General features: G+C 56.7%; 10 protein-coding genes across 10 annotated transcripts; 4 read left to right on the top strand and 6 right to left on the bottom strand.

Annotated features, from left to right (window-relative positions):
- Positions 1 to 53: 53 nt before the first annotated feature.
- M421DRAFT_94539 (WD40 repeat-like protein) lies at positions 54 to 2,309 on the top strand (the record flags this gene model as incomplete). The annotated part of the gene is made up of 2 exons (XM_033598213.1): positions 54 to 111; positions 346 to 2,309. The coding sequence occupies 2 exons, from the start codon at positions 54 to 56 to the stop codon at positions 2,307 to 2,309; spliced, it is 2,022 nt and encodes a 673-aa protein (XP_033445922.1).
- A 252-nt stretch (positions 2,310 to 2,561) lies between these two features.
- Positions 2,562 to 3,964, bottom strand: M421DRAFT_235120 (uncharacterized protein). The gene has a single exon (XM_033588440.1). The coding sequence runs from the start codon at positions 3,519 to 3,521 to the stop codon at positions 2,814 to 2,816; it is 708 nt and encodes a 235-aa protein (XP_033445921.1). The 5' UTR covers positions 3,522 to 3,964; the 3' UTR covers positions 2,562 to 2,813.
- M421DRAFT_234992 (uncharacterized protein) lies at positions 3,235 to 5,607 on the bottom strand. Its single transcript, XM_033588437.1, has 7 exons — positions 5,494 to 5,607; positions 5,379 to 5,442; positions 5,253 to 5,321; positions 4,865 to 5,203; positions 4,291 to 4,813; positions 4,030 to 4,244; positions 3,235 to 3,946 (listed from the first exon to the last, which is right to left on the bottom strand). Exons 2-7 carry the CDS (start codon positions 5,429 to 5,431, stop codon positions 3,661 to 3,663), a joined length of 1,485 nt encoding a protein of 494 aa, XP_033445920.1. The 5' UTR covers positions 5,432 to 5,442; positions 5,494 to 5,607; the 3' UTR covers positions 3,235 to 3,660.
- A 482-nt stretch (positions 5,608 to 6,089) lies between these two features.
- Positions 6,090 to 8,167, top strand: M421DRAFT_94537 (uncharacterized protein; the record flags this gene model as incomplete). Its single annotated transcript, XM_033598212.1, has 2 exons — positions 6,090 to 6,104; positions 6,212 to 8,167. 2 exons carry the CDS (start codon positions 6,090 to 6,092, stop codon positions 8,165 to 8,167), a joined length of 1,971 nt encoding a protein of 656 aa, XP_033445919.1.
- A 155-nt stretch (positions 8,168 to 8,322) lies between these two features.
- M421DRAFT_234853 (uncharacterized protein) lies at positions 8,323 to 8,988 on the top strand. The gene has a single exon (XM_033588435.1). It carries the CDS (start codon positions 8,478 to 8,480, stop codon positions 8,955 to 8,957), a length of 480 nt encoding a protein of 159 aa, XP_033445918.1. The 5' UTR covers positions 8,323 to 8,477; the 3' UTR covers positions 8,958 to 8,988.
- Positions 8,989 to 9,019: 31 nt separating this feature from the next.
- M421DRAFT_7690 (isopenicillin N acyltransferase) lies at positions 9,020 to 10,170 on the bottom strand (the record flags this gene model as incomplete). Its single annotated transcript, XM_033597272.1, has 3 exons — positions 9,020 to 9,688; positions 9,737 to 10,057; positions 10,135 to 10,170. 3 exons carry the CDS (start codon positions 10,168 to 10,170, stop codon positions 9,020 to 9,022), a joined length of 1,026 nt encoding a protein of 341 aa, XP_033445917.1.
- A 1,159-nt stretch (positions 10,171 to 11,329) lies between these two features.
- On the bottom strand, positions 11,330 to 12,718 carry M421DRAFT_7688 (nucleoside transporter family; the record flags this gene model as incomplete). Its single annotated transcript, XM_033597271.1, has 2 exons — positions 11,330 to 12,488; positions 12,537 to 12,718. 2 exons carry the CDS (start codon positions 12,716 to 12,718, stop codon positions 11,330 to 11,332), a joined length of 1,341 nt encoding a protein of 446 aa, XP_033445916.1.
- A 629-nt stretch (positions 12,719 to 13,347) lies between these two features.
- M421DRAFT_102989 (uncharacterized protein) lies at positions 13,348 to 14,352 on the top strand (the record flags this gene model as incomplete). Its single annotated transcript, XM_033586855.1, has 1 exon — positions 13,348 to 14,352. One exon carries the CDS (start codon positions 13,348 to 13,350, stop codon positions 14,350 to 14,352), a length of 1,005 nt encoding a protein of 334 aa, XP_033445915.1.
- A 264-nt stretch (positions 14,353 to 14,616) lies between these two features.
- On the bottom strand, positions 14,617 to 15,956 carry M421DRAFT_69168 (SCA7-domain-containing protein; the record flags this gene model as incomplete). Its single annotated transcript, XM_033596590.1, has 3 exons — positions 14,617 to 15,107; positions 15,159 to 15,758; positions 15,815 to 15,956. 3 exons carry the CDS (start codon positions 15,954 to 15,956, stop codon positions 14,617 to 14,619), a joined length of 1,233 nt encoding a protein of 410 aa, XP_033445914.1.
- Positions 15,957 to 16,354: 398 nt separating this feature from the next.
- M421DRAFT_423489 (uncharacterized protein) lies at positions 16,355 to 20,531 on the bottom strand. The gene is made up of 8 exons (XM_033593486.1): positions 20,196 to 20,531; positions 20,081 to 20,146; positions 19,969 to 20,027; positions 19,893 to 19,911; positions 19,620 to 19,836; positions 19,550 to 19,566; positions 17,734 to 19,496; positions 16,355 to 17,682 (listed from the first exon to the last, which is right to left on the bottom strand). Exons 1-8 carry the CDS (start codon positions 20,196 to 20,198, stop codon positions 16,647 to 16,649), a joined length of 3,180 nt encoding a protein of 1,059 aa, XP_033445913.1. The 5' UTR covers positions 20,199 to 20,531; the 3' UTR covers positions 16,355 to 16,646.
- Between the last annotated feature and the right edge of the window lie 196 nt (positions 20,532 to 20,727).

Below are 20,727 nucleotides of genomic sequence, written 5' to 3'. Positions count from 1 at the left end.
CCCACCATCCGGTCAAGACACCGCAACACCGCGCCACCGACACAGCAGCCGCCATGGAGCGCGAGCCGTACCAGTACCAGTTCGAGGGCGGCCTGCGCGCGCGACCCAAGCGTAAGTCGACCTGCGCGTCGTCCGCATAGCAGACATGCACACTGCCATTACCACTACCACTGCCACTACCACTACCACTACCACTACCACTACCACTACCACTACCACTACCACTACCACTACCACTACCACTACCACTACCACTACCACTACCACTACCATCACCACTACCACCACCACCACTACCACCACCACTACCACTACCACTGACACCGACACTGACACGACCCGCAGGCGCCGTGACCGACTATGGCGCGACGACAGTGCAGTGGATGCGCAGCCGCCGCCCGCGCTACAAACACGCGGCCATGCCCGAGATGGAGCGGCCCAGCGCAAGCTACATCGTCGATATGGCGCCGCCCGCCGCCCGCCTTGCCAGTGCCGCCGAGTCGATCCCCGCCAAAGCCGTGCACTCGTCGCTGAACAAGGTCAAGCACCCCGTCAACGTGGTCAAATGGACCCCCGAGGGCCGCCGCCTGCTCACGGGCTCCACCAGCGGCGAGTTCACGCTGTGGAACGGCATGGGCTTCAACTTCGAAACCATCATGCAGGCCCACGACGCCGCCATCCGCTGCGTCGAGTACACCCACACCGACGACTGGCTGCTGTCCGCCGACCAGACGGGCGTCGTCAAGTACTGGCAGACCAACTTCAACAACGTCAAGGAGATGCAGGCCCACACCGAAGCGGTGCGCGGCCTCGCCATTGCGCCGACCGACTCCAAGTTCGTCACCTGCGCCGACGACACCACCCTGAAGATCTGGGACTTTGCCTCCAGCCAGGAGGACCAGACCCTGACGGGCCACGGCTGGGAGGTCAAGTCGGTCGACTGGCACCCGCACAAGGGGCTGCTCGTCTCGGGCTCCAAGGACCACCAGGTCAAGTTCTGGGACCCGCGCACCGGCCGCTGCCTCACCACCCTGCACGGACACAAGAACCCAATATCAAAGACCATGTTCGAGCCCACGCAGGGCAATCTGCTGGCGACGTGCGCCCGTGACCACACAGCCCGCGTCTTCGACCTGCGCATGATGCGCGACGTCCTGCTCCTGCGCGGCCACGAAAAGGACATCATCACCATGGCCTGGCATCCCATGCACAAGAACCTGCTGTCCACCGGCGGCGTCGACGGCAGCATCCACCACTACCTACTCGACGAGCAGAACCCCCCGGCAGGCACGCCACCCACACTCTCCCCGTACGACTCGGCCGATCCTCACAACGCGCCTGCGCAGGCCATATACCCAGCACACAGCATCCCGTACGCGCACGACTTCACCGTCTGGACCCTCGACTGGCATCCCCTGGGCCACATACTCGCATCCGGCTCCAACGACCGCGTGACACGCTTCTGGACACGCCCGCGCCCCGGCGACACAAAGTACCCCGAGGACCGCTACCACATCGGCCAGGAAGCCGCCGAGCGCAACGGGACCTTTGATTCGCGTCACGGGCGACGCCAACGGCAGGAGGAAGAAGAACAGGAAGCCGAGGACGAGGCCGAAGGCCTGGTCGACCAGAAGCTGCCGGCCAGGATAGCAGGCGTTGGCTCCTTGCCGTTCCTGCCCCCGGGCCTCAATTTGCCGGGCCTCGCGCCATCGAATCCAGACGGCTCTTCCAGCGCACTGCCAGGCATCGGCGGCGTCAACCACCCTCTGCCGCTGCCGCCAACAGGCGCATCGCCCTTCCCGCCCGGTCCTCCGCCGCCATTCCCAGGCGTGCCCGCGGGAATGGATCCATCGCGTCTGGCGCAGCTCATTCAGTCGGGCGTCATGCCCCGTCCCCCTCCACTGCCCCACCACGGCGGCCCACCATCTCAGCACATTGGCCCACCCGGCTTCCCCGCTCCCGGAAACGGCGCGCCGCAGTTCCCGCCCGGCCCGCCGCCAAACTTCCAATTCCCACCAGGCCTACCGCCAGGCTTCCCTCCCCCAGCGTTCCCGCAAGGTGCCCCGCCGGGCTTCCTTCCCCCTGGATTTCCGCAGGGCGCGCCGCCCGGCTTCGCGCCCCCGGGCTTCGCGCCCCCGGGCATCCCGATGGCGGGCCAGAACGGCGGGCCTGTGGGCGGGCAGAACGGCCAGAACGGCCAGAATGGAGGCGGTCCGAATGGCTGGAAGCGCGAGCGCGCTCCGCTGCCGGACCAGAACGATGCGCTGCAGGCCGAGATGCGGCAGGGGCGGTACCGGAAAGCGCGGTAGACTCTGCCGTTCCCAGAGTCGGGGCTGCATACGCCGGCTGACGGGCATGGAGAGGTCGATCAAGTGTCAGGCGTGGATGGTACTACAGGCATAGCAATTACCATGAATGAAGAAGAGCAAAGAAGAGCGAAGAAGAGATGCAATAATCATTGGCATCGCCACGGCAAGAGACGACCTGAAGCGAGGACGTGCGCGGAGAGGGACGCGCTGGAACTGCCCAGGCCACGAATATTAGACACCGAGGCAGAACGGGGTAGAACGGGGTAGAGCGAAAGCAAGGGCGAGAGCGAGAGAGGAGGATGACCAAGTCTGCGGATGAATAAGCCCGGGGTAGATAAGGCTGGAGATGGGGCACGGCCGAGGTATATACCACCATCACGGGGTCCGTGTAGAAGAACAACCTCAAAACCCGCAGCAACGGCCGTGCAATTATCAGCTTACGAGAGAGAATGTGAAACGCGCCCTGATGTACACTGGTTATCATTAAGTCTTGTGTCATTGTCGTTACCAGGATAGCGACTCCTTCAGACTCATCACCCCAAGATCTTCAGTCCGATCCTGCACCTCACCCAGAATAACGCTTCGCCTGAAGACTTCAATAGTGAAGTGTGTATGCGCCTCGCTTTCTCCGAACCGGCGTGGCAGGCCACATTGGTTGTGAACGACGGTCAAGTGACTGTCCACGCCCGCAGACTGATGACTGCTGTGATACGCCAAAGCAGCAGCGTGTCCGCGTGCTTCATCGCCCGTGAATCTCGAAACAAGGTCCCGATCGACTGGGCACAGACTTGCCACCAAGTGCGAAGGCCAACATGTCCAACAAACGACGTAGCCACAGTTTGGCTGCATATGCTCCGGTAAAAGTAGAGGATGGATGGAGATGTCGCAAGTGTACGAAGGATAGGTCATGGTGAATGAGAACGCACCATCCGTATTGATCGCCTCTGCGCCATCATTTTCCACATCATCTCGGACTCTTTGGGCGCAGTGTTGCACAGAAGACAGATCTGCGTAGAAATTTGAGAGCCAGCTGTCGACATAAGCACCCGATGGATTGAAAGATCGGTGTACGATGAATATTTGCGCTTCAGTCGATGCCATATCGTGCTGTACTAGGCCTTGATTTGTTACGAAAAGCTGTCGGTGCCAGCTCCTTTTGTGCGGCCGTTGAACGAAGAAGACGTTTGCTGAGAAGTGTCGTGCAAAATTCATCGTGGACCTCTCACCTCTCACTTTGTTCGTCTATGAAAAAGGGCGAAGAAATTTCAGAGCCTTGCATGTGCCTGAAGGAATGCTCCGCCCCTGAAGAAGGGTTGAAGAATCGCTGGTACGTTCTGCGAGTGATTGGTGATCATATTCTGACATCTCCAAGGCGGAGTTTATCAGCCCAGTTTGGTCTGTATTTACTTTTCATATGCGTCATGAGATCGGCCAGAGAGGCATTGAGGGCAGCAGAGCTTGGCCACTTCCAGGACGAAAGCTCCAACACATGAACGGTGTTGGAGTAGAGCTGTATGACGTTGGCTTCGTAGATCTCGGGCATGTTCTGAATTATGATGGTGCCAGCCCGGTATACCCAGTGTGGCGTGAGAAATGTGTATGTGCCACCCAGGCTCACGACAGCCTCAAGTACGTACCTGGAGGAGCTATCAGCCAATGAACGTACCTTGGGAGGAAGATTCATGATCAGGATCTACTGAGAAAGAGAGAGAGAACCTACCAGGCACTGCCCCAGCTTGGATCTAGGAGCAGGACAGTTGTATGTAAAGCGATGCGAATGACGGGAAGTAATTCAGCCTTTTCGTCCAAGCGCGGCAGCAGCTTCTTCAGATTCGACCGAGTCGCTGAGTCGCCATTGCGAAATCGATGCTGCAAGCGGAACAGCGAGCACATGTATTCAGCTGGTCTGTCCTTGTCGAAGTAAAGCTCCCAATTCTGTGAATGTTAGATGAACTTTCGACACTTCTGTGTCGAGACGTACTGGTTCTGGAAAAGTTGCCGGCCGGTCTAAAGTTGATGCAATCTCGTTCTCCATGCTGAAGATAGTCATGTGCATGTTTCGAAGCATCTCTGTATTGCTCGGCGTTGAGCCCTCTTGCTCTGCCGTTGCCTCGAGACTGTACGCCATGCGTGCAGCCAGAGCTATCTGCTGACCGATGTTGCCTGACTTCGGATCGAACAAGCTGTTGATAGCCATCAGTAATACTGCTCGCAGCGTGTCTGTCGTAGGCTCGAGCGTTGCTGCTTCGACATGATCCATGGCTTTGTCGTAGAATTTGCTGGCAAGATTGCGGTACTTCAGACAGTTTGCTTGATAACGGGCCTGTTTTCCCGAAGACTGCCACAAATTTCGAGCGTCTTGCCGCTTTGCACTGTTAGGAATGACATGACAGGCGATCGAATATATCATGTTCAGTGAAAACGTCTCGATCGGCGCCAGATTCGTAGGGACATCTAGACTAAGGTATCGCTGTGATAGATCGATGATTGGGTATACTGGCTGCCTGCGGGAGTCAATGTGGGACCAAGTGGTGTGCACAATTGGAAGCTCATACATGCACTCTAGGTATTCCTCGACAAGCTCGTACAGCTTTTGCGGCGATGACTTCCACTCCATAACGAAGTCGTCCTCTTCATTGAAGGGAGAGCGGACGTAAGTCGATTGCAATCTCGGAGACTTCAGGAGGCATGATTCCGAGCCAAGGTATCGGTAGCTGTCCGCAGCATACGCAAAATGATGTTCATACTGGGGAGTGGGCCCCGGCAGCAGCGGTTCGGACTTGTTGGTTGCGATGAAGCTCGTTCTGTGTGGAGTGTCTACGGACGCTGCAGGTGACGACGAGCTGTTTCGAGCTTCGAGTCTGCGCACGTGATCGACCAGCTCAGAAATGTAACTGCAGACAATGAGGGATTGTCCTACTATCCAGCATCGACTGATCATACCTGCGAGGAACCAGCGCACCGCGACCATGGTCATGATATACACACTCGACGCCAGCTTTGGTGCATTGTCTGTTGATGTTAGCCCAAGCAGCCAGCCGTCGGGAAGGAGCATCAATAATGACCGGCACTTCGGGAGGAGTGTGTCGCAGCCACGGCGGCACTCCCGGCAGCGCTTGCATGCAGGCAAGCCCTGTTGCGGACATCAGTTGAACAGTCAGGCTTCTATGTTCATCAGAAATACCTGAATTACGGCGTCCAAGTCAACCCCAGGTGCGTTGCTGCTGCCAGTACTTGAAGCCATCTCAAAAATGCAAGTGGCGAAGGATCAGGGCCTTGAGGAGACACAGGTGTCCAGATGTGTCGCCATGTCACAGATGGAAATGCGAAGGGCGGCTACAGGCGATGAGCTGGGAAGGTGACGAACTGGGATCACGGCGACGTGAGGGCATGACCGAAAGTCTTATCTGGTAAGCGCCGCCCAATGGAGAAGGGATTGCCAACCGCAGGCTATCGGCACCCTCGCGTTGCGTGCGCACATGCTACATGGGTACTTGCATATACAGTGCGAGATGCTGCATTCTTGGGACGTAAGGATAGACATCCATGCCCAACCTTCGAGCAGAGACGCAGAAATACGTCGATGAACACGCACAAACGTTGCAGTTGTATGAGTGCGCTAGTCAGCTAAAGCCTGAGTGGTGCCACACACTCGGACCCACACATCGCCCTGAGCCTTGACCTGGAGTTCCCAGCATCATCGCAACCATCTCAACGAGCTCCATCACGCTATGAGCCTTGCGACGTCTCGCTGTAGATGCATAGCGCCCACCTTGCATGATGCAGAAAAATAAAGTACGCCGTCGTGTTCTCGCTTGCGCAAGGTGCAGGAAGAGAAAGCTTTCGGTGCCTACCCACTAATGTCTCACTGTGCGGCTATTATCATACTGACGTTGTCGCAGTGCGACTTCAAAGTTCCCGACTGCACACGATGCGTGGATGCAGGTGTGAGATGCGTCGGCTTCGACTCCTCAACTGCCTCGACCCTGCCATATAGGAGCATAGCCGATCACCTGGAAGCTCACATCACGAGGCTAGAGGGTGCTCAGAGCTCTCCGTCTGTGGGACGATTTGGCCAACTGTCGCCAGCTGCTTCACATGTTTCTGAAGCGCATTCGAATCACCAGGGTGCCGAGAAGTGCGCGTTTGCTGACAGTCTTGTCAATCAAGCCATGGAAGACATTACTCCTCCTTTTCTCGGTGTATCCAAAGCAAGGCCCATCTTGCAGTGTGTTGTCAAAGGAACCCAGCTACCATCAAGGAAAGGACCGGTTGGCTCCACTGACTTAGACGAGAACCACCCCAGATCAATCATCAATCCTCCAACCATCAGTCTGTTTCGTGATCTGATCGCGGACGAGAACGGTGCCAAAATCCTGTTCGAAAACTACCTCGAGCGAGTGATCACACAGTATCCAATATACCATCGAACCGATGTCACTACTGCGTTCAACTCCATCTATAAACAGAGGACAACAAATTCTGCTGAGGATTCAATACGTCAGCAATACATCGTATGCATGATCATGGCTATCTCGTTGAGTACGCACGCCAGGAAGAACGTAGTCAAGGCCAATCAGCAAGCGTTCCAGCTTGTCCGATGCGCCATGCAATGGATTCCCAAAGTCGCCACAAACGATATTGCTGGTCTGCAGGCTATCCTCCTTCTCACACAGTACATCTTTCTCAATCCCAGTATGGCGGATCTGTGGCTCCTGACTGGTCTGATAAGCCAATCTGTTATAGACTTGGGTCTTCATCAAGAACTACCCTACCATGCAAAAACTTCCGACTATGATCGCGACATGCGGCGACGTCTATTTTGGTGTGCGTGGGAGATGGAGGTCGGCGTATGCTCTATCTTCCTATTCCCTACCAGTCTGCCTGTCAAAGGCATTCAGGTCAAGTTCCCATTGGAGATTGATGACACGGCGATCACTCAACACGGGACCGTCCCTGAAGGACGGGTCTCCAAATTTACCCAGCGAATTATCTGCAGCTTCCGACTCATCGAAGCCGAGTGTGTCTCGGTCATGTGGCATGACGAGCCAGTACCGGAAGATTTCGATTCTATAGAATCGTGGGGACAGAACTGCATCGACCGCATACACCAGTGGCAGAATGAGATATACGCTTCGGCACGCGCGAACCAAGATCCGGGGCTGCATGCCAGATGGGAAGAGATGATGTTGTACTCCGACATCGCTGTGCCTTACGTCTACTTCTTGCTCAACCGACCTTCAAAATGCCTTCCAACACCCACCACAGCGCAGAGGATGATAGCGCTGAAACATGCTGTGCAGATTGCCGCTGGCTATTACAGACAGTCAGAGGCCGCTCCCGGCAGGATCAAATACGTGTTTCACCCATGTCATCACGTCTTCCATTGCGCTATCGTCTTCCTTGAGGGGCTGCAGTGTTGCAAACAAGAGGTACTCATGACATATTCCTGGGAGGACGTGGAAGAGTCGATGAACGTCTTCGCCGAATGCTTCCGCTCGATTCGCGAACGATGGGCTGCTGCAACGCGTTGTCTTGAGGAGTATGAAAGATCTCTGGCTCCAGTAAAGAAGGAATACATGGATCTGTACGCCTCGAAAGCAAGCATCAACGCTTTGGTGGCGCCGCAGGTCGTCATTCCTGCAACACGTAAATCCACCGCTCAGGATAATTTTAGCCACGCCGCGACCGAGCCTGGAGGCGTACTGTCGCATTGGAATCTGTTCAATCCAACAGCCACATCAGAACCGATGGAGCCGCTCAACGCATACGCGTTTACAACCACGCCACGAGACTGGAACGCCGAGTTCCACTTATGTCCTAGTATCGAGCATATGCACGAGACGGAAACGCACTAAGCAACGCTTCACGCCTCTTTCGTTTCTACGATGAGCGATACGAAATTTCGATCGCCGGACGCTGAGCCTTGGGGAATGACACTGTATCTGCTCGCGCTCATTCCGGATCGAGCGGAGGATGCATGGATCATATGTCGAATATTGCAGCTGTCTGCTTACAATATCCAACGATGCACTCATTCCCAACCATTACGTCACCTGGCTACGTCAGCGTGGTGGGTTCTACAACGGAGAATAAAGTCGAGCCTCTTGAAGGCCAAGCCGAAAGCTTGTGCCTCCTACACCCGCCTCGGTAGGAACCGCTGCCGGCATGAAAAGCGGGTTTGCGAGGAATTGCTCTCATCCGGGCACAGTCCCGGACTCGCATACGCACGTACTCAGTTCAAGCAAATTCAGAGCAGAGTGCATGCCACACGCGGGGTTTGCCCACATTCTGATCATTGGATGCGTGGTGACAGTGCCGCGGGAGCCGGGGGGAAAGGCGTTCAGCAATTATTTTTCTCCTGCTGTGATCGCTGCTACTGGTACACGTTTCGACACGACACCTGTCAACGCCCCATATGCACGAGGAACCGAGAGCACCCCTGGACCGCACACGCGGAAACACCCGAGAGCATGCATTCGGAACAGGGATGCAGAAAGTAGCCTGGTTGGGTACTGCGTGGCAGCACGAGCCCAGGGAATATTGTTAAAGCCTGGATACAAAGCCCGGATACAAAGCCTGGATACAAAGCCTGGATACAAGCTAGGTTTAGGTATTGCGCCTTGCGTCAACGCATACGCACTATAATATTGGGTATACTACCCGAAGAACATTACTAGAGATGCTTCAGCGCTCTATCTATGAAATGCCTATAACTGTAGCTCGACAGTCTCCTCGACTTCAGTCGGCCTACCCAATCTGACAACGGCTCTCTTGCTCTTCAAATCCATGACGATATTGAACAGCGTCGCACTCCCCGTCTCCGCCGTCTCCGTCCTACAAATAGCACCTGGCGCATTCTGCTCATCTTCGAACAGCGCACTCACTGCTTCCCAGCTAGGCTCAGCGCCGAGGGAGCCAGCGTTGGCCGTCATGGTGGGCACGCGCACCAGCGAGTCTTTCAGCCAGACGGTATCCGTCTCGCCAGGGTGGTGCTTCAGGAGGTGATTCGCGTGCACAATGCGGCCGGCAGAATCTGGCTCGCAGTGCGCGAACGTCGACTTGGTGAACTCCAGACCCAGAGCGGTATTCGCGTCGCCAAGCAGGATGTGCGCGGACGACGCCATGCCGTGGCTCTCTAGCTTCTGCACCGCGTCCGCAACAGAGTTGCTCTCGAGTGCCATCCGCAGCCCGAAGTGTGCGGGGAGTCGCGTCGCGTCGGCGCCGTGAATTCTGATGGCGTTGAACAGGACGCCCAGGCCCGCGCTGTTGAAGCCAATCTTGCCTATCATGCCGGCCTCCGTGACCTGAAGCACGGTTGGCTTGCCGGCCTGTGTGATTTTGGTGATGACGATATTCTGCTTTTGCGCTGTCATCCACTGCTCCTGGTCAGTACAAACAGGTCGTGATGTATATTTGTCACTCACATCCCAATTCTGGCCGAGCCAAGATCGCTCCTCCGTCTGCCACGACAGCGCCGTGCAGCCGTCACTAAACAGACCAAAGTTGATTTCAGTCCGCACGTTGATGGCCACGATGTCCAACAAGTCCTTCCCCGCACCGTCGGCAATGCCCTGTATCTCTTCGTGGAACGCCGGCCATTTCGCCTTGGCCTGTTGTTCAAATTCGGAAGCGCGCTGTAGGACCTGCGGCCATTCTAGCTTGCAGTTCTGCAGGAACAGGTTCGCGTAGAACGCAATGCAGCGGTCGATTTGGAGTTGTGCTGCACGACCGTGCTGCACGCCAATCTCGTGGACATTAGCATCTATCTCTGAGGAGAGAAGGAGCGATGCTCAAACGCAGCGATGACGTCACGTGTCCTTACCTCGTACGGCGTCCCTCTGCACTCGATAAATAACATTTTGATCGCGTGGACTTAGGGTATCGGTACTGCCTGACTGACTGGATGGAAAGGTCTCCACAATGCCCTGGTCTGGCTGATGGCACAGACGGAGTGCCTCGTCAGGAGTGATCCTCGGATGGCTTACTGCCCCTCACCAGCTCACCCCGCTCTCTCACTGTCCTTCAACCACACTCCATCAACAAGTGGTGTTTCCTGACGCTATCCGGCAACGAATTTTCAGGACTGGTCGATGGTGGACAACTCCACTATGATACGCGGTTCCGGCTTCTCGACCGCGAAGGCTGCAGCCAGCGAACTGTAGACTCGCCAAAGCGCCAAGAGCAAGGGGTGAAGTGAACTACGGCGCGTTATATCTCCGAGCACGATAACATAGTTTGATTCGCAGCATCTTCCTAGTTGTTGCAAAACTGTCTTGTTTGCGGGCAGCAGCTTTGAGTGATGTGCTCTCTCTTAGACCAGGGCTTGCGTGTGCTGTTTTCCTGCCCTAGCAAGTGCTATGAGGACTGCATCTCTGCCGCTCTTCTCCGTTTCGTGTCGACTGCTGCGCTTGTAGTATGCTTGTGCAGCGTGGTGTAGCAAACGTCCCGGATTGCTCTGAACGATAGCAATCATTGCGTACTAAACCTCTGTACAAAAGACCGCTCTGCCATTCATCACGGGGTGGGCGACGTGCAGCAACCATGCCAACAGCGTACATGTTCCTGCGCCTCCGCAACTCGACCGACGCGATGCCGTCCCTGACATTCCTGCAGCAGTTTGAGGAACCCCACCCCGAGACCGACCGCAAATGCTGGGTGCGACTCGACGATTTCTTTCCGCAGCACCCCTATCGCTTGGTGCAGGTGAACGTAGGTCTTGACGCTTATTGGATGCTGCATCATGACTCCAAGTTGTTCTGGAGTCGAGAGCAGGCCAAGGCGGCTTTGCGCAGCAGCGTTGACGCATGGGTATCGTGGAGCGGAGGGGTGGAGGCAGCTGCACGCCTGGAGTGGGTGAATGAGGTCGAAGGGAGGTGCACAATACTGGCGAAGACCACGGGCGGGGGTATGGAGACGAGGAGGTGGTGGGCGATCGTGGAAGTGCACGTACCTTGTGCGCAAGGCGTAGCGCCGCTGGGGCCGTGATCTGTAACGAGCGTGTGGCGAGCGACAGCGGCTCATATGGCCTGGGCGGCGAAGAAGCTCATGAAACTCCCCACTGTCAAACCGCCCACAAGACACAGTGACATGAAGCCGCCTGCAGGCTCGGCCTCGTCGGGGTCGACCCACTCCACGAATCCCATCATGCAACTGCTGCCCAGATACCCGTTTGTCAGGCCGAACAGCAGCTGCACAATCACGAGGTAGAAGAAGTCAGAGCTGACAGCAGCACCCTTGCCGCTGACGTTGCAGAGTAAATACAGAGGGATGAACGCAGCTCGTGCAACAGACAGCAGGAATAGGACCTTTGGGTAGGCTGTAAGACGTAGAGCAGGTAGAGCAGGCCCCATGCGGCCAAGCAGATCGCCAGCGTTCCAGAACAGGAAGCCCAGGGGAATAAATGTTGCTGGTTGGAAGAGGCGAGGGGCTGAGGTGGGGTCTCGCACGCTGAGGATCTTCTGCGTGAAGACGGGGAAGAACATGGTGACTACAAAAGTCAGGAACACTGCGCTGGCCAGCCAGGTGAGTTTCTCGAAGAGACGGGTGAGAGGGACGCTCTTGCGCTCGGTGGGCGCAGAGTCGACTTCGTCGAGGTGTATTCTAGAGCTGTGCTGTCGCTGGAGGTAGAAGAAAGCGACTAGTGCGGCAGCGGAGATGACAGTGGCTGTGAGGAAGTAGGCAAACGCAGATGTGCTGGACTGCTGCGGCGTGCCATGGTCGACGTGCTCCTTCCTGCGCGGCACCGAGAGGACCGAGACGATCTGGGCAATGCAGGGCAGCACTCCAGCAATGCCCTGGCCCATCATGATGCCCTGTGTGTACTCCTCGCGGCCAAAGCCAGCGACATATGCGAAGACACCGTTCTGACACAGCCCGGCTGCCAGACTCGCGCTCAGCACCATCATCATCAAGAAGGCAAAGTACACTCCAGCTGCCACGCCCAAGAACAGCTTCGTCGACAGCGCCAGCAGCGTGAAGACCAGAATGTTCAGAACCAGCGAGGCGGCGATGCGGCGCGGGTAGTTGGCTCGCGCCTGCAGCTTGGTCAAGACGACCATGGAGCCGAGGTTGCCCACCGTCGAGACAGACATGATGGCCGACTGGAAATTGCGGAGCAGGTTGTCGTTGGGCGCAAAGCGGCGCTGGAAGTACGGGTTGGCAGCGAGGAACATGTTCCTGTGATAGTCAGTACACACACATGGTTGGGGCAGCACGAGTGCGTACCAGGCCCACAGCATGGCCACGCCGAGCAGCAGGAAGACGGAGTAGGTAGTCCATGAGAAGTCCGTCTCCGACCCCTCAATGTGCTCGCCATCTGGACGCTCAGAGCCGCCCTCGAGCGGCTCGTAGGAGGCCTCGCGCTCCGTCTGGCGCTCGAAGATGCGGCGCATGCGCTTCATCGACATGTTGGGGGTCGAGGTGTTGTGGTGGCTCGGAGTGAGGCGGAGTGAGGCGGTGCAGATACCTTGATGGCGACAAGGAGTGGACGGGTTCACGGACAAGGTTGTAGGGTGTGTTGGTGTGTTGGTGACTCGCGCAGGCAGACATGGTTCAGACCGCCTCCGACTTCATCGTGGACACGGCGCAGGTGACTGGCCGGGTGTGCCATCTGATCTCCCGCCCATCCCGCGCGTACCTGCCTGGCTTGGCGAGCTAGGTACTGGTACCGGTAGGGGACTGATGCGACCGAGCAATTCCCCGCGGACATGCCCCTCAGCAAACAAACAACAGCAGGCGACACCCGCGATCGTATAGTTCTACGGCGAGTACATAGTCTTCGGCGAGTACATAGTCTTCGGCGAGTACATATTCTTCGGCGAGTACATATTCTTCGGCGAGTACATATTCTACGGCGATTCCATATTCTACGACGATTCCATATTCTACGACGATTCCATAGTTCCACGGCGATTCCATATTTCTCGGCGATTCCATATTCCTACGGCGATTCCATATTCCTACGGCGACTCCATACTCTACGGCGACTCCATATTCCTACGGCGACTCCATATTCCTACCTCTCACGACGATCAACATGTCGAAAGCGCCACAGACGCTGTCGGTCAAGCGCAAGCGCACCGAGGCGCCCGTCGACTCCCTCATCTTCGACGACAGCGTGAAGCGACAGAGAAGCGAGGCCGACATCTTCTTCCGACGCCTCACGAAGCCCGGCGACACACGGCAGTCCGGCGCCGCGACGCCCACCGCCGAGCGACGCTTCCACCTCGACCCGGTCTCGCGCGCGCGGTCGAAGCACGTCTTCGTCGAGCGACGAGCCGCAACCGAGCCCAGCACGCCCTCCAGCGAACCCGCCACCGCCGTCCAAGCATCCTCCCACCCAGAGCCCCCGCGCCCCCGGAAACGCCCCGGCACGCGCGCTGCCTCGACCGCCGCCCGCTCGACGCCCGCCGCCCGCACGGCGCACCACACACAGCCCGCCGAGCACCATGTGCGCGAACTCGAAGCGCTCAGCCACCGCCTCGCGAGCGAAGAGCCTGCCGCCCCGCACATGTCGCCGTCGAAGCACAAGCCCCGAGCACCAACGCGCCGCTTCGCCGAGCGCGAGCCCGAGAAAGCCGCGGCCCTGGCTGCCCGAGACGGCGACGGCGATGCCATGGACCTCGACGCGGACGAGTACGTCATCGACACGTACGTGCGGGACGTGCTGCGGCCGGACGAGACGGGCAAGCTGCCGACGGCGCACGGCAGCGTGGGCTATCTGGTGCTGGCGGACGAGGACGAGGCGTGGTGGAACGGCGGCGACGAGTCGGATCGGGACTTTGCCACGGACGACGACGACTCAAACGCCGAGGAGTACTATGCGAACGACTACCCCGAGGACGAGCTGAGCGACGACGACGAGTTCAATCGCGATCCGTACAAGCCGACCCACCGGCGCGGGAGCGATGAGGAGGAGTTCGATGCAAACGACAGTGCAGACGATGTCATTGGGAGCGGCGAGGACGAGGATGATCAGCACTACAAGATGACGGTTCCCAAGGCGCAGAGGACGGGCTACTGGGGCATGACGGGGCAGTGACACGAACAAGATTAGAATCCGCACAATCAAGCAAAAGCGAGAGTCTCTTCCGTATTGCTACCAACCCTGCTCATAATCGAATTCCGGGTATCGTCATGAACGCCCAAACACCCGTCCCAAATCCTGCAGTGTCCTGCACCTCGGCTGCGTGAACGTCCCCCTGCGCGGTCCGAGGACGCATCGCCGCCGGCACGTCGCCAGCCCGCCACAGCCGCACCCGTTCTGTCTTGACAACTCCGTGAAATGCGCCTCCAAACGATCCGCCTAAGATCCACCAACGCTCAGGCTGCTTTTCCGCGGCGCCCCTGGCCCAGGGAGCTGACCAGGCAGGATCTGCCTCGGCCCACTGCCGCCGCCCGCCATCATCCCGCTCTGTCTTCTCCCCATGCTACCGTCCAGTCCCGCGCTCATCGGGAACCCGCCCATGGCCGCGCTGCCGGGGAAGTTCTCGCTCGAAGCACTCGGTGGCGCACCCATCATGCCCAACCTGAGGCCCATGCCGCTGCCGTCCGTAGCGCTGGGTGGGTTACCAAATGCGGACATGCTTGGTGGGTTGCCAAGCGCCCCGCGGAGCATGTTACTCATACGGATGTACTGGTACTTGTTGCGCTGGGAGACGTGGCTGTGCGTTGCGATAGGCCGGGGCTTGTGGCGCGCGAGAGCAGCCATGATGGCGTCCTTCTCTTCGTCTGAGTCGACGGCGCCCGACGGCTCGAGGTCTTCGGGGAGCGGGGCGTTGGCGTCGATTGCTGCGCCTGTGGGGTGTAAGAATTAAAAAAAATATGAGTAGTAATGGGCCCACCTACGCTGCTGCTTAGCTTGGTTCTTCTTCTGGTACTGTGCGAGGAGCATGTCGTAGGGCAGACTGCGCCCAGGCACCGCCCGCTTGAGCCCCATGCTGTGCGACTTGCACGTCAGGCTTCGTGCACAGAATCCGCCGTTAGGAAGTGGCACACCACATTGCCTCTCCACGTCCACCGGACCCTTGGGTTTTGCACCCTTTGCTTTGGGCTCCTCTTTCTTCTTCTTCTTCGCGCCGGGCTTCTCAGAGTCGCCGTCGATCTTGCGCTTCTTGCCCTTCTTCGCTCCAGGCTCCAGCCCTTTGATAGCAGACTTCCTGGCCCGAATATCGTCGTCATCTTCGCCCTTCTCTTTCCGCAGCGCAGCGTCCTTCGCTTCCTTGGCCTCTTTCTTTTTCCGCTGCTTGTCTGCTTTCTTGTTCAGGCAGTCGCGAATGTGTGTCGCGGACGCGGCTCGAAGTATAGGTCGCCGGCAGTGCTTACACTGTATCGTATCCACCTTGTCGTCAAGTGGGCGGCCGGTCTGAAATCCAGCGAGTGTCTTCTCGTCGAGGGGGTTTACGACTGGCGAGCCAGCTGCGGAGGGCTTGCCGTCGGCATCTGCTGCTGCTGAGCTATTTGTCCTTATCTACGCAGTTGTACACAACAATGTTGCGACATACTCTTTGCATCGCTCTCCTTCCAGTTGCCAGCTTCTGTTGGTTTGGGCGCAGTCTTCTTGATCTTGAGTGTGAACTTCTTATTTTCGACTTTAACAATATCTTTTAGGGCGCCGCTGCTCAAGATGCCAGGCTGGGAGTCCATGGAGCCTGTTATGTGGTCATCAGTCGGTGTATCGTGTGGGGGAGCTGCGGAGGTTGTAGTACCCACCCTTCCGCGCGCCATTCGTGGCCATGATGCAAGCGGACTGCCACAGGGACTGTCGCAGCGGAGTACGTCGGTGGTGATCTAAGTAGTGCAGTTGTACCTCTGGAGCCGGAAATCAATATTTCGAAATGCGGAATCGCGTTTGCTGATGAGCTACAGGCTGTCGCGATACGTGTTTGCGGCCGTTCGCGACCTGTGGCGCTCCTCCCAAGCGCCAAGTCATTATGTCAGCAGTGGGTCAGCCACTGGGAGCAAACAGACCATGAAGCAGGAACATGTCACAGAATAGTATCACTTTGGACTTTCATTGCAGGCACCTTGTTATGTGAAGGAGCTCATTTTTAGATCCAGAGCTTTGGACCGCTTGAAGTGATGTTGCCTGTAGCACCCCTCAACAAGGTCCCAATGCCCGTACACCTCGCCTGGGAAGTCTTAATGAGCAGGCGATGCACTGCTCGATGCCCCTGAACACCAGTCCCTCTATGTAGCAGAGCCATGCTGTGACAGTATCCGCCCTGTGCAAACTCCAGAAAATGCCCACTGTACATGCTGATGGTACCACAACGCCGTAAACACCGCTACACTTCTCGTAAATCGTCTTACAGTCAACCCAACCCTTCGCCGGCACTACCGCCTGCCCTTACCCTTGGCAGCCTTGACGACCCTTGCCTTGCCTTTCTTGGGCGGCTCGTACTCGGTGGAGTGGATGTAGCCGTACTCGTCGAACATGATGCTGTTCGTCCAGAGTAGGCAGCGTTCCCTGGTGTCCTCCTTTTCTGCGTTGGCCTTACCACGTGTTGAAATGCGAGGCTTGCTGTCCTCGTCCTCTACATCTTCTTCCGTCTTCTCAGCCTTGGTGATGTGCTTCTTCATCTTCTCCATGTACTCTGCAATGCGGTCACGGAAGATTTGCAGCTCCTTACGGAGTTGCTTCTCACGGTGACCACGCTCGTCCAACCATAAAATGAGTCTGTCGATATCTTCTGGGTCATCGTAGTAGGCCCATTCCGAAGACGTAGAGAGATGTGTCGAGCCTTCTTCCTTCTCTTTTCGCTGTGGGATGGTGAACTTGAATCGCTGCATGTCTTGCGAAAGTGCGGGCTCTTCCAGACACGGCTGGAGCTCCTCGGCGTCTGGTCCTTGTACCCAGATACGTCCGTTGGCGTACCCATATTGTGCGGTCGAGCTGTTGGGCACACCACCAAATGGCATTCCGTTGTGCTCAAACCAGTAGTACTTGTTCAGGAATCGATCCTTGCCTAGTACCTTGCTGCGGTGAACTAGGGTCTCGCGAAGATCGTCGTCCAGCTCATTGATGTTGGCCTCACACTCCTTGATTTCGTCCTTCTTGTCATGAACTGCTTTGAGGAGCTTTTCCCACTCTTTCTGTTTCTTGTTCTTCTCGGCTTCGATCTTGGCCTTCTTGGCCTTCTCTTTGCGAGCCTCCTCAGCTGCGGCCTTGCGCTTGTTCTTCGTGCGGGTCCTGCTCTTTGCAGCGGATGCGTCTTCGTCCTCATTCTCCCCATCAGCAGTTTCGGTGACAGAGTCTGGCACACTAAGCATTGATACGTCCTCGTTCTCCTTGGCATCAGAGGGAGAGGCGGGTGTATTGTCCGGCAGCTTGATCTTGCGCTCAAGATCCAGCTTGAATAGCTCATCAGCTCTGCGTTCGAGGTTAGTGTATGAACGACGTCAGACCACAATTTCAACTCACAGGTCCTTGCGTTTCCTCTGGAACTCGATCTTCTCTTTGCGAAGTCGAGTCATCTCAAGGGAAGCAGCATTCAGCTGATCACGGAACGCATCAGTGGTGACTGTCAGGCGCAGAGCCTGATCCAGCGCTGAAATGCGCAGATTGACGTCCATGCTGCGGTAGTTCTCCGCGATGCTCTCAAGGCTAGGATCTTGATCGCCTGGCACGAGTGCAGCAAGAATCTCATCGCATATCTCCTTTTGGATCGGGTCGAAGGACAGACGGTACAGCAATGAAACCATGATCGCCTGCCAGCCCCCGTTCTGGAAGTTTCGGATCTTCAGCTGCTCAATCCAATCAAAGTCTGTAACGAACTCTGCAGCCTTGTGAATGTCTTTCGGTGGCTCGGGTGTTGGAGTTCGAGCCTTCTCGATGATCTGCTGTACTTCGGACTTCCTCAGACTGCTGCGTGTAGTTCGCTTCGGTGGCTCTGGCTCGGGGTCCGGAGTCGACTCCCTGCTCGAAACTTCCTCGTCAGACTCTTCTGCTTCAGCCATGTTCGGCAGGGGTGCCTGAAGCTTGCCATTCTCGTTGATGATCTGCTTGAGTACAGAGCAGTGCACCTCCACAAACAGCTCGCAGTCCTGCTCGTCCGAGGAAAATCGCATAGCTTCTGCGAAATCGTCGAAAGTGAATGAGTCGAGCATGTAGATTGTGTCATGCACATTCAGAGTCTCCCAAGCGCACAAGAGTGGGCCGATGCTCTTCATGAGGATTCCGGTCTTATCCTCTTCACCAGGCGCCTCGACACCAGCTGGTACATCGTCTGAGAAGAACTTCAGTGTGGGTCGCACAGTACTCAGACGCGGCTGTGAGATATCCAAATCTTCGATAGGGTACTTGATCGGCTCGAAGGATTTGGCTATAGGAATGGGCTGCTGTTGCTGCTGATGTTGTTGGTGCTGAGAGTTCCGGGGAGCAAATTGCTGGTACTGCATAAACCCATTTTGGAAAGGAAGATTGACTGGCAGCGCACCAGGTGGGTGGTGCATGATGTGCGCAAGGTTCGGCGGTAGAGCGTTTTGAGGAATGTTGAGAGGTATGCCGTGCGGCAGGTGATGAGGCGGGCCTTGATGCGCGAATTGAGGTGGTGGGCCTCCTTGCGCATGCTGAGGGAAGCCAGGGATGTGCGGATGCATGAGATGAGGTGGATTCTGGGCATGAGGAGGATTGGCAAAATTGATAAACGACTGCGGGCCTTGCCCGTGCTGTGCCGGTTGTTGAGGTCGATGTCCGTTTGTCTGGGGTGCGTGCCCGTTCGGTAGTTGATGTGGATGTGTCTGCTGGATCGGACTTGCGCCATTCTGACGCGAACCGTTTGTGAGCTTCCTCTGCGCCATCACCATTTCGCGGGTTTTGTTCTCTGGAATCTTGGTGGGGATCTTGTAGCGTTTCGCCAAATGATCCTTTGCCATCCAGGGTGCACCGATCCAGGATTCTCTCGATACTGTGCTGCGCAGAAATTGCTTCAGGATTAACTTTGAGTAGTACTTCCTGTCCCTTTGCAGGTCTGCAGCTTTGTACTTGGTGATAGGCTCATTGTTATCGTCCATGGTGATGACGTAGGTGTACGCTCTGTACTGATCATCTGGTGACCTTGTGAAGGCGTTCTGATGTAGCTGACTGTTGTCGGTGATGTCTGTGATCACACCGTAGCGGCGGCCGATTGGGCCTTCCACCTCAATGCAGACTCTATCGCCAACCATGTACTGTTCCTTAAACTCCTGGTAGATGTTAGCAGTGCGATGTGGTAGCAGTTTACTAGTTGAAAACTGACATCAAACACCAAATTCACTAGAAAGCCAAAGTTAGCCGTGGAACGGAGTAGGAGCGCCGCGGTGTCTTACCCAGGTCATCCATCCGCGAAGTCGTCCTGAACTGGACGAAGTGGAGGACACGAGACCTCAAAGCATCAGGGAAGATGCTGTCAATCTCCCTTGACGCCTCCGTCTGCGTTTCCGTTACCTTGATGCCCTCCCAGACCGGCTCGGAGCTCACCTGGCTCTCCATGGCTTCGAAAAAGGTGTAGCCCGAGTGCCCGGTGGACTCGCAGGTGAAGAGTTTCTGGAAAGCGTAAGTACTGTGAGTGTTTGTGTCTGATCTCCCCTCCTAGCGCCTACCTGGTCGTAGAAGTCCAACCTATTGGAAGTGTTAGTAAGTCTCCTAACTTAACCTCATTTGGGGATTATGCCATACCGCCTCAAATACTTTTCATAGTCATTGTACACCTCCCCTGTCTTCTCGATGACCCAGACCTGTTGATCAATCTTAGTTTGTATCTCAGGCGCGGTTCGAGATACGCCCATACCTCATCGTGGTCGGTAATGTTCTTTGGCGGAGGGTCGAACTTCACTGGCTTGCGTTTGAAGAGTACCTACACAAGTCATTAACTGATTCTGCGTGGGCCATGCCTGCCATCGTACCATTTTGGTGAAGTTATGAGCTCATGTGAAGTCCTCACGCGCTCTAGCAATCGCGTTGCGACTTGCGGAACTATCGCGTAGCCAGAGTCGCGTCGCGTGGGCCCAATAGTGTCGATTGGGCTCAGGTGTGTTGTTGCACAACCCTCTCAAGGTGTATCCCAGGTGGTTTATGCTTTTGGGCGCGCACGAATATAACGTCGTAAAAGTTGTCGCAAGCCTTGTAGGTCCGAAATGCGTTCCGAGACGCGTCGCTAGGTTCCGAGAGCGCGTTTCTTGGAAATGTGGCAGAATTTGTGGCGATTGTGGACGCGAGGGTTGAGGCGATCGAGGGGTGAGAACGGCAGGATGACGAGAAACAATTCAATGGGGGACGACAGGAAAGCTATAGGTAGTCGTGCCGGAGGTGTGCTTGGCGGGTCCTTGCCCTTTCTGGCATGGACCTCCCAGGACCTCCCTCTCACACACGCCCACCACCTCCACACCGCTGCAACTCCAGCACCGGTGTGTTCGGTCTTGTTTTGATCGTCAGAGT

Source organism: Didymella exigua (assembly GCF_010094145.1).
Source record: "Didymella exigua CBS 183.55 unplaced genomic scaffold M421scaffold_27, whole genome shotgun sequence".
Taxonomy (NCBI): Eukaryota; Fungi; Ascomycota; class Dothideomycetes; order Pleosporales; family Didymellaceae; genus Didymella; species Didymella exigua.
Note: the sequence above shows the minus strand (reverse complement) of the source record. Positions and strands in the feature narration are given on the sequence as shown.